Source organism: Hemiscyllium ocellatum, chromosome 23 (assembly GCF_020745735.1).
Source record: "Hemiscyllium ocellatum isolate sHemOce1 chromosome 23, sHemOce1.pat.X.cur, whole genome shotgun sequence".
Taxonomy (NCBI): Eukaryota; Metazoa; Chordata; class Chondrichthyes; order Orectolobiformes; family Hemiscylliidae; genus Hemiscyllium; species Hemiscyllium ocellatum.
In genome coordinates this window covers 42,639,827-42,657,331 of record NC_083423.1, presented here as the reverse complement: position 1 = coordinate 42,657,331, position 17,505 = coordinate 42,639,827, and the positions used below count along the sequence as shown (strand labels likewise).

Genomic DNA, 17,505 nt, shown 5'->3' with positions numbered 1-17,505 from the left:
ATGAGGAGAGATTTAGTCAAGATTATTCCAAGTAATTTATCCAGATTTTTAATATTGTCACATATTTTATCATTAAAATCATTGTTTGCACCATACATAAACGGTATAGAAGATTTTAGCCTTTTCAAATGACTGGTTCCGAGATGTCATGTTTTCCGATTGAGGAAAAGAAATTCTTAGCAACCACACTGACATTTTCCATTGCACTAAAAGTGTCTTTGGTCAGAAGGTAAAGTTAAAATGGGAGTCTTAGGGACAAATCCCAACCTAATGTGACAAATGTGAGGAATTCTGGAGAAACAAAAATCACCACAGGATTTCTGTTATTTCATTATTCATGATCAATTCCATTAATTTGATAATAGTTGTGGAGACTAAAGACAATGTATCTCAAGGACAAGTTACACTGCAAAATTTATTTTCTGCTTTCTAGCCCATAGTTCTTTTTAATGGAAGTATATCAATGCATAAACTAACTTGATATTATAATAAAGCATCCTTGCACAGTATGTTATTGTAAACTCTCCTTGTCTTTCGATTCAATGAATATTATAAAGAACAGAAGAATTCAAATCACTAAACTTTGATTAAAACTGAGGATTGGATTTTGGAGAAGAAACACACATTTGCTAGCATATCCAGGAATGTCATAACTATTGTGAATTTTGCAGGTTTAAAAGAAAAAATATTTGGTCATATTTTGTTTTGTTATTTTTAAATACAATAGGTCCTCCTGCACAATAGCAGTGCCGTCAACATTTTTAACGTTTCACAACTTATAAATTGCTATCAGATTAAGTTTGAAGATGACAGTGATGTAGGTAATCAGTTAATATTTATTTTCTCCTTTTACAGTTCATTTATGAATCAACAGAATCCATTAACTCGATCCATATAATTTCATAGAAAGTATACCTATTAAAACATGTACAATAACATGAAGTAACAAATATAGCTCTAATTTTACAACACTAATTTTTACAAATATTTCTAATTATAATAAAGTTTTATTTATGTTCTCTCTAAAGATAGACATCCTCAATACCTATTAAAAACTGAACACTTTTCAGAATTGCCAAGATAGTTGAATAGTACATCCAATAGTGATATGTTCCTCATCTAATCTGTATTTCACAAAATTATAACATTTTTGTGTGTTTGATAAGTTGAATGCTATGGATTGCAAATTCAGTTTTGATTTCTTGGTTCATGTCAATTTTTGATATTTTAAACAATGTTAAAAGCTTGTTGAATAATTAGCAGAAGAATTAATTGACTCAGATTATTGGTCCATTTCATTTTAGCACCATCTGAAAGCATTGAACAGTGCTGTACAAGTGATTAGAAATGCCTGCATTACAAACTTAGTAAATACTGTTCATTGATGCATTTATTATATATTTTTAATTGTTTTCATGAAGCTTTGGAATTCAATTCTTTGATCACAAGAATGATTACCTTGGCAATCCCATTATATTCAACCAATGACAAAATTTCTTCAAAAATCTGTTATTGTTGCGCTTCCATCATCTAGTAAATGTCCCATCAGATGCTCATTTATATCAACTATCTAAGTATTACAATGCCTTCATTGCAATGCAATGCTGAAACAAAATTCATAATTCAGGGAGGTATGCCATTTCTTAGTGCATTAAAATAACAATATTTTTAAAATAAATCAAGTACAGATTTGCTACAGATCCACATATACTTCTATGAAAAATATGTGCAACTCTAACTTTTAATTTAATAATTTTTTAATGGTTTTTCTCGTACCAACATTACATCATCAAAGCAATTAAACTAATCTAATTACCTATGAATACACTGGTACAACATAGAAGCATTCATACATTTTGACTGTGTCATGTATCGGATGGACAACCGAAATGCAAGAGATGCTCATGATATATGAACACAGTATTCATGTTTCCTTGGGCCAAATTTTAGAATATTCAAGTGGAAAACATTAAAAATTGATACACTTTTGTAACATAGTCAGATTATTCCCTGTTAACATTGTAGGCAAACTTAGTTTATCTTTTTAGAAAAACGTAGCTAATGTATTCCTTTAGATTTCTTAAGTGAGCAGGCAATTTTGTGCATATACAGATTGCTGCCATGAACATGGAAGGATAGAAAGTAAGGATTATTTAATTTTGAGCAATTAGGCACTCTGAATATAGGAAACATAACTGCAGAATAATTCTTTCCCTGATACTGTCGTAATAAATATTAACCTCGAGTGCCAATGTCATTCTTCACCAAAATAAATTTGTAAAAAAATTATCCTTTCAGGGGTAGTGAACTGAGACAGCTAATTTCATGATAACATGCACCAAATCATGGCATATGAATAACTGGGCAAACTAGTAAATTAGTCTGGGATTCCAAGTACAATTCTAGCTTAGTAAGCCAATTACACTTCAATTGTAGTATCACCCTACAATTCCTTATTTTTAGGAGTAAACTATATATTTTTAAACATACCATATATCTATAAGCTGAAAACAAATTGGTACAACAGTGAGGATATTATGTAGAACACACATCAGTTCCTGTTTGAACTGTGTTATTTTAATGCTTTTGAAGATTTTCCTTTAAACAATGACTGAATTCTGGGATACATTATCGTCTGGTTCTACCTCATTGAAGTGAATACACAATATAAAACAAAATATATAAAATTAATAAAATGCTACCAAAAAATCTAATTGGAATGATTTTTTTGGTAAGCTTGGTTCCTTACATATAATGCTGTAAAGTATATTTTTAAGTAACACCTTGCCAAATGAAGCAAGAATATGTTGTTGTTGCACATCACTAATTACTGGGTCCTTCATCAAATCTGAACTGATATTAAATCAATTTAATGAGTATATTTTCTACACTGTGATTAACAAAATGGTGCCAAATACCACAAGTGCATCTATTGGAAAGCCCAAAAGGAGTCCAATCATCAAAATGGTTGTACTTGGTTCTCACTGAAGAAAACTAACCAATTATTGCACAATATTTTGACACTGATTTTACTGATTCCATACTTTAAAAAATACCTACCTTTGAAGGTAAAGCAACATAGTAACTTCAATGTTCTCAATTAAGGCAGACTGTTTTTCACAATTGTTTGTAAGTTTGCGTCTTGTGCAACAAAAGAAAAATGGATGATGTAATGCCCAAAGTTCTGACCTTAAGCAAGCCACTTTTTGATCAAAGGCTAAGTTAGATGGCTAGCCTCCATTTCCAACAAAACATGAATCAGATCACAGAAAGCAGGTTGTAGAAAATGACAAATGAAAATGATTACCCTGTTCCAATGAGTACTATTTTGCATGCTCTAGTCCCCATTAATTATGGGCAAACACTTGAACTGTTACAATTAAAATCTGCTCCAATCTGAACTACAAACCCTCACAAGCACCATCACCATTACATGATTGTTGGCTCTGTTAAAACATTAAAAGGCCACATGTGCTATCCTGTTAGATATGCCAAGTATTAACACCATCACCAGTGCAAATTGCATGCTAAAACTATGTATTTCTAGATAAACACGTGATCTTAAGAAAATAAAGGATTTTGTAATCATGCATCTGGGCACCACTAATACGTTTCACTGGAAAGGATCCAAATAAAATCCCAAAAGCATTATATATCTACTTTGTAATTTAATGAATGAGTTCAGTTCTATAGTTGCAAGATACATATAAGACAATTGTGGTGAAATGTATTTTACTAAATTGAGAGAAAGCTGAAAAACCACTTCGAAAAAAATGTACATAAATTATGTTAAAATGGGTTTTCCACTTATCAATCACAAAGAACTATATGTCAGTGGTGTTTGGCACTGGAAATGCCTTTTTTTGGTCCACAATTAATAGGTAAACTTTTAAATTCTGTTAACCCCCTGCTTCTGTCAAAGCTAAAGGTTTATTCTACATTAACTTAGGTTTATATGATATTCATTACCAAGGTGCTAGACAAGAACCTTTCTTGCCAGCTTCACTCTGCATTTGAGTGTTAGATGTATGAGAATGGAGTAATATGATAAACTTGATCATTCTCTTGCTTGAGAAAATTCCTCAACTTCTTTGAAGACCTAGGTAAGATCCATTTGCACCAAAAGGGAGAGAACTATAAACTTCCTATGCATCACAAAATATTGTTCAAAGAATATGCAGGATAATCAGGCTACTGCAATTAACCTTGCTACGTACCAGAACAGTGTCAAAGCTAATATAATTACCTTACTTAAAAAGGTTATATTTGAGTAACATTTGGAGACTAAAACATTATACCAGGATGTTCTAAACAATTTTACACTGCATTTTATCTTCAGCATAATGATCATCACAGAACCTAACGTCAACAGCAAAGTGCTGTTATCAGTAAAGTTCAGAATACGTGTTTGTTTGCCCACCTGTGTACCACACAATGTCATCTTCATTTTCAGTTCTTTGACAAAGTGGACTAGAAGCTATAAAACAAAAGTACAATGGTTTACAAAGACCCACTGGAGTTTGAAAATTTGAAAGTATAGAATGTTTTAAGAACAGAAAGAGCATCTAACTATAGAATCATACACCAAGCCAGAAACAGGGTAGATGGACACCAATATTCCCAGATTCATAAGAAGAATAATAAAAGACACAGCAGAATATCATTCTATATCAGAAGCATCATTATCAGAAAGATGATAATTGCTTCCTTTCACTCGAATATATTCAATGTGCCGACCTTCATCAGAGTCCAAAAGGCCACATGTGCAAAGCCTGTTCTCAAACAAACTCTCAATTTCTTCCAACTTTAATCCTTTAGTTTCTGGAAGGCACCCATAGACGAAAAACAACCCCAAGATGGTTAGTCCAGAATACAAGAAGAAAGCACCTGAAACACAAAGTGCAGTTTGTGAAATATTTCAATACAAAACAAGGATGAAAATTAATTTGACTGAACACATATTTACAATGAAGAGTCTCTGCACTGATTCACCCAGCGTAGCACTGACACAACGTTCAGTGCTTACAATAATAACGTGAGCTGTAAGCCTGAGTAAGTCAAATGCAACGAAAATTTATAAAACAATAAGAAAGTTTTAAAATTAAGGATAGGAAAATACTGCAATTGTTGCAGTTGATTTAACATTTTTAAATTGCTTTGAAAGCCTGAAATTTGACAATGCAATGCATGAACTAACAAGAAGTGGGCTGAGTTTGTGTTCTGGTTCTCAATCCTGCTGAGAGGATGAAATACAGACTGAGAACTCAGAAATGCTAATGAAAAGACCAAGAAAATTGAGGAAGGAACTAATTAAGAGATCACCTCTTAATTAAACACAGCATATGGACTCTACAGCTGACATAGCTAATTGGAACAGAAAGGTTTTGGGCTGCTGGCAGTACCAATGGACAGAGATCTAGATAGAAGAGAGTGCCTCAAGATCAAGGCATGTTCCTGAAGGCTAGGAAGTTTAAAAACTGCCAGACCAGTTTTATGGATGGAAATCCTTGCATTGGATGGCATAAATGTATAGTTATGACCCTGTGGCATTTGCAGTTGGAAGAGGAGAAAGGGAGTCAGTGAGATACAGACTGATCCATTAGAAGGTCAACTGCATCCATCTGATGGATTTCAGCCTTGGCAGCATGTGAAATATATCAATTGTATTTTAAAAGTCTCAAAACACCCCAAACAGCCTCCTTCAAATGAAGCCAAAGGCAGGGATGTGCTGGCAGACTGCCATAATAGCAATTAACATAAATTGGTTAGCCTTCAAATGCGACTGACTTTCTGAATAAAAATTCAACATTTCAGTAAATATTGCTTGGACACAATCACTGAATGCATTTCAAGTTTATCAAATAATAACAACAAACAGAATTTTGGCCTTAATTGCAAGAAGGAGTGAGTGTAAAATTAAGGAAGTCAAGCTACAACTGTCCAGGGCATGCTGAGTATTATGCATAGTTTAGTCTCCTTATTTAAAGAGTAATATGTTTAAAATAGTAAAAGATCACTGACTGATCATTGGTTGAATGGTTTATAAGGAAAGGTTAAGCAGCTGAGCCTGTATTTGTTAAACTTGGACGCAAGAGGTGATCGTATTCAATTTTATTGTTATAACCAAGTATGGTCATGGATCCTCCTTTTTCTTAAACCCACTTTTTGTCGATTTGACTTTTCTCGCTTTTTAAACACTTCGCTATCACACTTTGATTAAACTTGGTTAATCAGTTCAAAAATGAAAGTGACCAATTCCAAAACATTCTTGAGTCAAAATGATTGTTTTACTACCTGTAACTTTGAACAGGTAATAGATTGTGAAATCAAACACACATAAATGAGTATTACATGGGGGAGGAGGTGCAGGTTGGGTGGAGAAGCAGAGGAGGGGTGGGACAAGGCGTGTTTAATGCTGACAATATCATAGAGGCCAATGTCAGTACATATTTTAAAGAGTCCCTTGGGTTGCAGAAATGAAGAGACTCAAGCCCAAGTACAGTCCTGAACTGCAGGCTTTATCGGAATTTACATTGCATTCATAACTGAATAGATGACTGGTTACGTCAAACAGAACCAAATATGTACACTGTGACAGCCATTACAGAGATGTGATTGTAAGGTGACCAAAATTAGAGCTTGAATGTTCATGGCTACTTGACATTTCAGATGAATGCAAAACTAGGAAGAAGGTGGTGCAAGAACTCTGTAATAAAGGATGCCACTAGTACAACAGTGAGAGTTGCTTTTAATTTTTACTGAATACGAATCCTTCTTAACAGAATGTAGATTTTGCTTGTCCTATCATCAGCAATACATAGAAAACAGGAGTATGCTACTGGCAAAGATCTGACTGATGGAGATTGAAAGGGAGCCTCAAGTAGCAGTATCTTCCAGATGGTGCTCTGAAAATAGTGATTTCTTCAGATTTCTTTTCCAAGTAAAATTAACCAATAACCAGCAACGTTTGGCATCTTGGAGAAAAAAAACTGCAAATTTAAAGAAGCAGTAAAAGGACAAAATTTTCCACCGCTTTTTTTTAAAACTAAGAAAGCTTAGCATTTTTGACAGGAGATTCTAATCAGCTCTCCCTCAGAAATGCAGACTATAATGCCATCCTGACTTTTATCACGCAGTGCCAAAAGGTGGAATACCATACCCTAATTTTGTTCACTTAACAGTCATGTCTCTGCAATGGCTGCCAGAATATACATATTTATTTCCATTTAGTTATGGATGCTATGTAAATTCAGATAGAGCCTGCAATCAGCTGTAATTTAAAAGTCCAAAATTACATAAGCTACTTTCAAATGATAAGTACATAAGGCAAGTGAGAGATCTGGGTGCAAGGTGGCAAGGGAGTTGGTAGGCAATGCGTGTTTAAAATAGGTTAGGATGGGTGGGAAGGGATTGATCTCTGACCGGACAAGAGGTGGGTTGGGAAGGCGTGGAAAGAAGAGGCATGTCAAGTCTGGAGTGGGTGAAATGGGACTGGATGGTCCAGAATAGGTCCATGGGAGGTGGGGTGAATCTGGATTTGGGAATGGAGATGATGGCGGGTGAGAGGTTCTGTTTTGTAGGTGGCAAGGGAGATGAAAGTGTAGTGACACAGGTAAGGATGGAATTATGATTTGCATTTCCGAAGGGAGTCCTGATCAGAATCTCCTGTTAGAAATGTTAAGCTTTCTTTTCGTTTAAAAAAAAAGCACGGAGTGGAAATTTCAACCCTTTTTCTGCTCCTGTGAATTGAAGATTTTCTTCCCAAATGCTAAGTAATCTGGGGAGGCGTAGTCACAGCTGTGAGAACTAAGTGTGGAGTCAGTTAGTCTAACTCCTGAGTAACCGATTATGTACTTAACAATCCATCGTTTCTTGATCAACTATTTTTGTTCAAGCGTCTTGAATGCTTAGAATTAACACTTATTTCTAGGTTAAGTGGATTTGCGTAGCAGAATTTTCAATTTCCCAGATAATTCCTTCAGAGTCTATTATGATAGGAATTCTGTATAACTGTGCTGGAATAACTTATGAATGTCCATCAGAAAATGAGGACAAGTTTCTCTAATGTTGGAATTTTGGAGACAGAATTTCTTTCTATGTCCAAACAAACCCTCATTGTGCCATCTTTCCTTTGCACATACATAACAGAACTACAACAGCCATGTGCTAATGCACACGATACATAATGCCATCATATTTGATATTGTCCCATTCCCTATTTCTTTTGTTGGTGAACTATTGCACTGAGAGGATCAAATGATGGATCTTTCAATGCAGCTTCATTTTTGAAGTTTCAACTTTGAGTTGAATCTGTTCGAATACAATTATATTAAGCCCTGGACTCAGAATTCCTACACTGCAGTAAAAGTCCATTTGGCCCATTGAGTGTTCGCACTAGCCCTCCAAATAGCATCCCAGCCAGAAAGCACTTTCACAGCTCCCTAGGGCTACTTCTGAGTCCTGACTCAAACTCTTATTAAATCCCAGAACTTAAGTTTGTTCAAACAGTACAGTCATCCAGTGCTGTGCTTTTGACCCCTTCCTTTTAAGAGTGCTAAAACTACTACTGAATTCAGAAGCTAATTCTGTTACCAACATCTGTCTCTAAACATCTCTGACCCTGGAACTGTTTTACATGACCCCTAAAACTGTTGAATGATCTGGCAACAAGCCACGTCCTCATCACAGCACAGAATTGAATGCTGGTATTTAACTCCTCTTGGACTAAATATGCTGTCTAATTACATTTCACAGAATGCTGCCTTCCCTGGCACAACTGGACACACAAAGTAGATTCTGTCACAAGTGGTTGGAGGTGTGCATCAGCATCTGAATCAACTTCAGTCTTGAGTTTGTGTTTGCCAGTTTTTCAGTGGGGAATATATTAATAGTGGCAAAAGCTTCTAGTTGTTTGACTACATCCATATGATTGTCGGTATTGCTGACAGCATGTCACACATGCCTTTTGTTTGTTGCCTCATATTGTATCTTTGGAATCAGATTTCATGCATAGGTGAGCCAGTGTCCTTTTGCACTGTAAGGATCTTGGGAAGCAGGACAGGTTTGTGGTGGTACAACAGACTGCACTTCCCTACAGCTTGCTTGTCAATAGTGCCCCCGGATTCAGCACCGCCCTCTTGACCTGCAATCTTCTTCCCGACCTCTCTGCCCCTACCCCCTCTCCAGCCTATCACCCTCACCCTCACCTCCTTCTACCTATCGTATTCCCAGCACCCCTCCCCCAAATACCCCCCCCACCTTTTATCTCAGCCCGCTTGGCACACCAGCCTCTTTCCTGAAGAAGGGCTTCTGCCTAAAAAGTCAATTCTCCTGCTCCTAGGATGCTGCCTGGCCTGCTGTGCTTTTCCAGCACCACACTTTTCAACAATAGTGGTAATTGTACCTCATGCTTGTACATGTTGTTTTCCAGCAACAGTGGCTTCATATTAGCTGCCATCTTCAAACAATTTGATGTTATGACTACTTTTCCGCCAAGAGATTTTTTTTGGAAAGCATCGATAGGCATGAAAGTTACAATCAGCTCCATCATCTACTCAAAAGCTCAGCCTCTGAAAAAAAATCAGACTCATTGCCTTGCATGGCACCTACTGATTGATATGCATGGCTGTTTCTGCAAGACATCAGTTTTATGCGATAGGGGAGAATTCAAAATTTTAACTTTATTTTATACTATGGCGATTTGCAGAGTTTGCCATTCATTAGCCGAATCTCTCTAATCTTCCCGAAACAGACCTGCATATTGAATCCATTCAACCTTCATTTCTAATTGCTATCTTTATTTTTACTATTGGCTTATTTGGTTCTGCACCTAAACAACATTAACACCTGAAATTCAGAGGGGACCTCTGTGGATTTTCAATTCATGCTAATGAACATGGTAGTCATTTTCCAATGTTACCTGGCTTTTGCATATGCTATTAGGTTTAGGGGATTTACAGTAGCCTTGTTACTAAGTTTATTAAGTGTGGAGATTCAGCATTGTAATTGCAATGTCATATTTGCTTTTTTAAAGAATTTTGCCCAGTGCTGCTTTCAGCTTAAGCTTCATTTAATTATTTTTAAACGATTAAAAGTATTCACTATTTATGTAATTTTGTTTCTCTCTGGTGTTCTAGTGTACTTGCAGCTTTTGCATCACTCAAGGCTTAGTGACCATCTGGTGTGGGTTCCAAGTTTGCATCGCTGACCTTTTTTAAACAAAATTCTTCAGCACTGATCATCATGTCAGATTAACTGAGTTAATTAAATAATACAGTAAGGAATGTGGATTCAGTTTATTTGAAAAGTTCATCAAGGTTCATTTAATAGTTCTGATTACAACTTGCAGGTACAGATAATGCTTTTGCTGGACTACATGTGACAACTGATCATGCTGCTTCATCCTGGTCCCTAGCTCTTCAAGCAACTAAACAGATGTAACAAAGAATGTAGAAAAACCAGAACCTGTAGATGTGATGTGCTTAAATTTTCAAAAATACATTTTTTTGGATACTACATTAAGAGATTACCACACAAAGTGCAAGCTCATGGCATGCAGTGTAGCACATTAGCACTAAGAGGTTTGGTTCGCTAACAGGAAGCAGATAGTATACATGAAATGGTCACTCTGAGTTGGCAAGCTTTAACTAAGTGGTCCAGTGATTGGGCCTCACCTATTTAGAATTTATATCATTGAATTGATGAAAGAATTGAATGTGCAGTTGATGACAAAGATAAGTAGCAAAATAAGTTGTGAAAAGGACAATTAGGGTTTGCGAAGAGATATAAAGTGAATGAACGGAAACAAACTTGGCAGATTGGGTATAATGTGGGAAAATGTGAACTTGTCCACTTGGGCAGGAAGACGACAAAAGCAGTATTTTACTTATATTGTGCTGTTATTAAATATAAGGAGTAAGCTCATGAGTAAGTAAGTGTTTAGGATGGGAAATAAAATGCCTTTGTTGGAATATAAAAGAGGCTTGCTATGTTTGTATAGGGTATTGTGATTGCATCTGGGTTAGTGTACATTTTTTGTCTCCTGATTAAATTTAATTTGGGATCTATTCAGAGAAAGTTTACCTGACAAATTCCTGGGATGAATAGGTCATTTTCTGATGAAAGGTTTTAGAACAATGAGCACTGTTCTATTGAAACACAAGTTCTTGAGGGAATTTGACTGGATGAATGTTGAGAGAATATTTCTCATTATGAGAGAGACTTGAACTAAGCAACAGTTTGAAAATAAGGGATCTCCCATTTAAGATAGAGACCAGGGAGATTTTTTCTCTCTTCACTGGTTGTTAGTGTGTGCAGTGGAGAGAGGGTTATTTTGTTTATTTACAGCTGCATTCACTATTATTTACTGACAAAAGAGTCATTGTGTATAGAGGGTAGACAGCAATGTAGAATTGAGGGAATATCAGATCATTCATGATCTCAAACGGCAGAGCAGATTTGAGGGGGAAAGTGGTCTACTCTGCAGCACTTTAAAATGTCTTTCAGTTCAAGATTGGCTTTTCATTAATTGCTTCCACGTTTATAAAATAAAAACAAAATATTCTGCACTAATTTGCATTCATTATATGTTCTATCGTCTATCCATGGATATTGTAACTGAGGTAATTAAGTTGTCAAAATTAAAACGTTTGATACTGTATTAAATTAGAATAATTCAGCATATTTAGAAAAATATTCTAAAATACAATTCATTCCTACCATAATATGTAAGATGTTCTGCCAAATGCAAAAATGATACTGACACAAGAACATTGAAAATCCAGTTGACTCCAGAAGAACAGGCGTTTCCTGTACTTCGTGCCCACATTGGATATATTTCAGAATTCACTGTCCAAGGCATTGAACCCATTCCTAAAAATAAAGAAATGTTGAACATGATTCAAATACTTAGCTCCAGATCCAAGTTTCCTGATAATGGACAAAAATTATTTGTCAAAGTAAGACTGATGTTAATAGCACTGACTATTATTTATGTGGAACTCATACAGTCAGTTCAGGCAAAATCAAATGCAGAGCTTAAAATCCAGAACTGGTTTCCATTAACCTTAACACCACAAAAAGAGGTCCAGTTGTTTACTTACCATCTAAATGTACAGACAATATGAAACTCTGCTACTTATGACGTAGATATAAGCTAAATTGTGCATACGAAGTTGAAGCATGGCATTTCAGGCAAAGTATCCTTTTTAACTTGGAAATATTGCAAATAGGAGCATGAGTAGGCCATCCAGCCTTCGTGCCTACTCTGCCTTCCAATATGATCATTCAATTCAGTACCCTGTTCCCACTTCTCCCCATACCCACTATCCCTTTAGGCCTAAGAACTATAGCTAACTTCTTGAAAACATTCAATGTTTTTGCCCCAATCACTTTCTGTGGCAGATACTTCCACAGGCTCACTACGCCCTGTTTGAAGACATTTCTCCTCATCTCAGTCTTAAAAGCCTAACTTATATCCTTTGACTATGATCCCTGGTTCTGAACATCCCAGTCATCAGAAACATTCTTCCTGAAATTTTAGATTCTTATGAGATTTGCCCTCATTCTTCAATCTTTCCTTATAGGTCAGTCATGCCATCCCAAGAATCAGTCTGGTAAACCTTCATTGCATTCTCTTCATAGCCAGAACAGCCTTCCTCAGATAAGGAGGCAAATACTGCACACAGTTTGTGAGAAAATTTGTAGCTCGGGTGCTCGCTGTTGTGGTTCTGTTCGTCAAGCTGGGAATTTGTGTTGCAGATGTTTCGTCCCCTGTCTAGGTGACATTCTCCGTGCTTAGGAGCCTCCTGTGAAGTGTTTATGTGATCTTTCCTCCGGCATTTGTAGTGGTTTGAATCTGCCGCCTCCAGTTGTCAGTTCCAGCTGTCTGTTGCAGTGGTCGGTATATTGGGTTCTGGTTGATGTGCTTATTGATTGAATTTGTGGATGAGTGCCATGCCTCTAGGAATTCCCTGGCTGTTCTCTGTTTGGCTTGTCCTATAATAGTGGTGTTGTCCCAGTCCAACTCATGTCACTTGTCATCCGCGTGTGTGGCTACTAAGGATAGCTGGTCGGGTCGTTTCGTGACTAGTTGGTGTTCATGGATATGGATTGTTAGCTGCCTTCCCGTTTGTCCTATGTAGTGTTTTGTGTAGTCCTTGCATGGGATTTTGTACACTACATTGGTTTTGCTCATGCTGGGTATCGGGTCCTTCGTTCTGGTGAGTTGTTGTCTGAGATTGGCTATTGGTTTGTGTGCAGTAGTCAGGCTGTCAGTTCGGAAATGCTCTTGATGTATGGTAGTGTGGCTAGTCCTTTGGGTTGCGGCATGTCCTCATTCCGTTATCTTTCCCTTAGGCATCTGTTGATGAATTTGCGCAGGGATCCGTTTTTGGCGAATACATCGTTTAGGTATTCTTCTTCCTTTTTTTGCAGTTCTGGTGTACTGCAGTGTGTTGTGGCCCTTTTTAACAGTGTCTTGATGCACACAATACTTCAGATGTGGTCTCGTGAAAGGCCTGAACAATTGCTCCAAGACACCCTTGTTCCTGTACTCAAATTCTTTGCTACGAAGGCCAACTTACCATTACCTTGCTTGCTTACTCACAGCAGCCGAAAGAAAACTAATTCTCTGGGCACCTCCTCCTTTCCCAAACTATCGCCATTCAGATAATAATCTGCCTGCTTTTGCTACCAAAATAGGTAACCTCTCATTTGCACACTTTCAATGAACTTAACCAAATCACGCTGAAACATTTCTGCACCCTCCCATTTAACTTAAAGTCACCTGTCAACTTAGAGATATTTAGTTCGGTCATCTAAGTTTTTAATACATATTGAGTTGCTAGGGTCCAAACACTGATTTTCTCTGGTATCCCACTAATGACTGCCAGCCAGTTGAAAAAAAACACTCATTTATTCCCACTCTGCCGTCAAGTTCTCTACTCAAAACAAAAACAGAAATTGCTGGAGTTAATGTTGAGTCCAGTGACCTTTCTTCAGCTCTTGATCCATGACCATACACTAGCTCAATCTCACATACTTTAACTTTACAAGACAATTTCTTGTGTCTCTCAACTAGCCCAATCATTCTTCACAATGCAACTCTTTCATCTCAAGTATCAGTTGATTAATTGTTCTCTGAACTGCTTCCAATTTAATTATATTCTTAAGGACACCGGAATTGGATATTATATTCCAGATGCCTTATAAAAAAAGAGACTACACTACTTCGATCTTCCATTTACAGCAATTTCCAGATCTTGGGAATCAAAACAGAGAACAGCAAGTCTAATAAATACAGACACCATTTGTTAACTAGTTAGAATAAGTTCTGGCCCAATTAATTTGATTATTTCTCAAAAACTCTACACAGCATTGAACAAATAAACAATATGGACTTTTATCAATTTATTAAGAGCAGACACCTACCAACTGTAGAGTAATTCCACATCACAGAAACAGTGTTTGTCACAAAGGAACATGTATTAGGGAAAGGGTACTTCACAAGACTCACATGAAAGCATTCTCTTTCTGTTTAAGCTGTCAGCTGCAACTTTGCTTAAATTTTTCAATAATGATAATGATGGACTACAAAAACTAGACGTATGTCTTTAAGGTGAATGACAGCACAATTCATCACAAGCTGCAAACCTCAACCCCAAAAAGTGCAACTTTGAATTATATTTACTTATATAGAAAGGTTATTTTCCATCCACAGAAAATCTTGGATTATTTTCCCCAAAATTAATGAAAGACAATACAAATCATTGAAATAAAATCAGATTATGAATAATTTAAAATAAGCTTCATACCTGGAGCAAAAAAGACAAGGTATAGGATAAGACCTAGTAACGCAGTCCAAGAATATACTGTAGGGCAGAAGTTGTAAGCCCAAGATAAGCCTTCTTTCTTAAATTCTGAAGTATTACTGCATCTAAAATAAATAATAGAATATTGTAATTCACAACATCATTCACTAAATACCATCAATTCATCACCATTGCCTGGGAGAGGTGATTTTTCTGGAGGACATAACTACATTTTGCCTCCATTGGTACTAGGTGGCAGGGCAAGAAGCATGATGATCTTAAACTTTATTTTCTCGTCTCTCTTTATTTTACTTTGCTAGGAATGTTGGTACTGCTCTTCACCAATACAGGTTGTGGTATTTCTCATGCAATTCTCTCCTTTCATTTTATAGTTAAGAATAGCAACTGTACCTGTGATAAATTTCCATAATGGCATGTATGCATGCAATATGAAACTGCAAAAATTAGAAACATTTTGTTGGCATTAAAATTAATCGCATTGATGCAGGATAGATCTATCAAAAGAGATGAATTTCATCGATCACAGATGATTCAGAAAGATTGTCTACATCAGAATGAACCCCTAATGCATTGTATTAGCCAAGACTAACCAAGGTATACATTCATAGGGTATCTAATAGAGAAACATGAAATCAAAGTAATTAGTCTTTCAGGAACGTATCCATGTGGAAGAATATCTTTCAAGGCAGTAAATATCAATGCCATCTTCTTTCTATTACATATATTGCATAAGGGACCAGTCTCATACTTCCGAGAAAGGACATTCAATGCACCAACAACTCTTTCTTTTTTTTTACAAAGAAGTCAATTTACCTTTTTTGCTTGAACTCTGATAAAATTTCTTTATCCTTCCCCTGAAGTGTTTTTGTGATAATTTTAACTTCATTGATTTTGAAGAAAATGCATTCCAATAATTACAAGTATGAATAAAGAAAACAAGGTTCAACACCTGCATTGATTGAGCTACAGGGAGGCAAAAGTTTCTATTTTCAACTGGAGGAGTCAGGATTTGTTAGAAAATGGCATATAGCCATGCTGAGGAAAACAGCAGGAGGGAAAGATACAAACACATTGAAAGCCAAATTGTTTCTGTCACTGAACTATATGTTAAGAGTTACAAATACCTTGTACCTACTCATCAAGCATGCAGTTAAACCTGAAGCTGTCACTTACCTGATGACGGTAACTAGTCTGGGGACTACATGGTGGTGAAGGATTTCCATACAAAATAGACAGCTGACCAAAACAAATTAAATTAAACTTAAGTGTTTTACCAATTAACCTCCCTCAATCATAAACTCAAAAGTCTGTTTGCAGTTCTTCAGATTATAAAAGAAATCCATACCGGAATGCATTATCATTCAAAAACAGGCTAAACGATAAATAACATACATGCCAACTTCCATTTCGAACAAAGGAAAGCAGAACAGCACCACTTTGCAATGCTATCTTCCAGAACATAGCTTTAATAGTTAGCACTGAATTATTATATTTAAATATACTATTTTGAGGAGATATAATCTTAATAAATGGGACTAGCTTGACAATAAAAACATGGAACAAAATATATACAGATTGTCAAACCTATTGCCCAGTAATTCTACACAACATCACATTTACACAATCTGGGAAACAATGGTAGCTTTTGGGTTGTGTGAATTCCAATCAGAGACTGTCAAGGTTTCCAGAGGCTTTGATCAAAAACAATATATTCTGTTTCTCCATTCTTTACTGGAACATGAGTATTACTGGCAAAGCCAGCACATGCTGCTGATCCCCAGTTATCCTTGAATTGAGTGGCCAATTTTGAAGGGCATTTGAGAGTCAATACTATTGTTGTGGATCTAAAGTCAAACGTAGGGCAGATCAGGTCTAGATGCCCGATTTTCTTCCTGCAAATATATTAGTGAACCAGATGGGTTTTACAACAATAGTTATCACAGTCAAAACGGAGTAGATTTTCAAAAAAAAATCTGGATTTATTAACTGAATTTAAATTTTACCAGCTACATGTTCCAGAATATTAATTTCGGTCTCTAGATTACTATTTCAGTGATGTTACCATTTTGTTCCCACTTCCTTAGGAATGGATTTTCCCCTCTACGTCTTGCTTTTCTATATAATCATACATGATTTCCCATTCGTAAACTTCAAACTAAATCTCAGGTAGCTCATATCCTGCTTATACTACCGTTTTTAATACATCTTTCATTTTTACACACACATCAATGGACATTAAGCTGTCCATACAGTCATAACATCACCATTTAGTTCATCTCTCCAGAAAGACCTCACACTTCTCATCTTCCCCGCCACACAGTGATTTGAAAAAATTCCAGAGTTTTCACCTCAATGACTTGCCCCTGTTGTCCACCAATAAGACAAAATTCTGATCAATCCAAAATTCCTTTTATTAGTTTGAACCTGTACCACCTTTTGATATACTCTTAGAAATTTAGAACGAAGCAATTTCCAGAATAGGATTTCCAAATTATTTACAAACTCTGATTCTCAGAATTTTCGACTTTAAAGCTGCCAAGTTTACCAGCTTTTTTAAAGCAATTTCTTTTTGCTGGATATCTAAAAAATTGAAAATACGGGAAATATTCAACACATCTGGTAGCATAAATGGACAGAGAAACAAAGTCAACAAGTGGCAGAACTGAAACAAGAT

General features: G+C 36.2%; 1 protein-coding gene across 3 annotated transcripts in view; it reads right to left on the bottom strand.

Annotated features, from left to right (window-relative positions):
• Positions 1 to 898: 898 nt before the first annotated feature.
• The window catches only part of LOC132826763 (proton myo-inositol cotransporter-like), a 135,448-nt gene continuing 118,841 nt past the window's right edge, over positions 899 to 17,505 (bottom strand). Inside the window, exons 8-12 of one of the 3 annotated variants that reach the window (XM_060842943.1) lie at positions 14,814 to 14,935; positions 11,719 to 11,871; positions 4,738 to 4,887; positions 4,421 to 4,477; positions 899 to 4,099 (exon numbers count right to left, since the gene is read on the bottom strand). In XM_060842943.1, the coding sequence (XP_060698926.1) occupies positions 4,083 to 4,099; positions 4,421 to 4,477; positions 4,738 to 4,887; positions 11,719 to 11,871; positions 14,814 to 14,935 (499 nt within the window). In that variant the 3' untranslated portion in view covers positions 899 to 4,082. Of the gene's footprint in view, positions 4,888 to 11,718; positions 11,872 to 14,813; positions 14,936 to 17,505 lie in introns of all 3 variants that reach the window. The other 2 variants (XM_060842941.1, XM_060842942.1) reach the window with 2 other exon arrangements.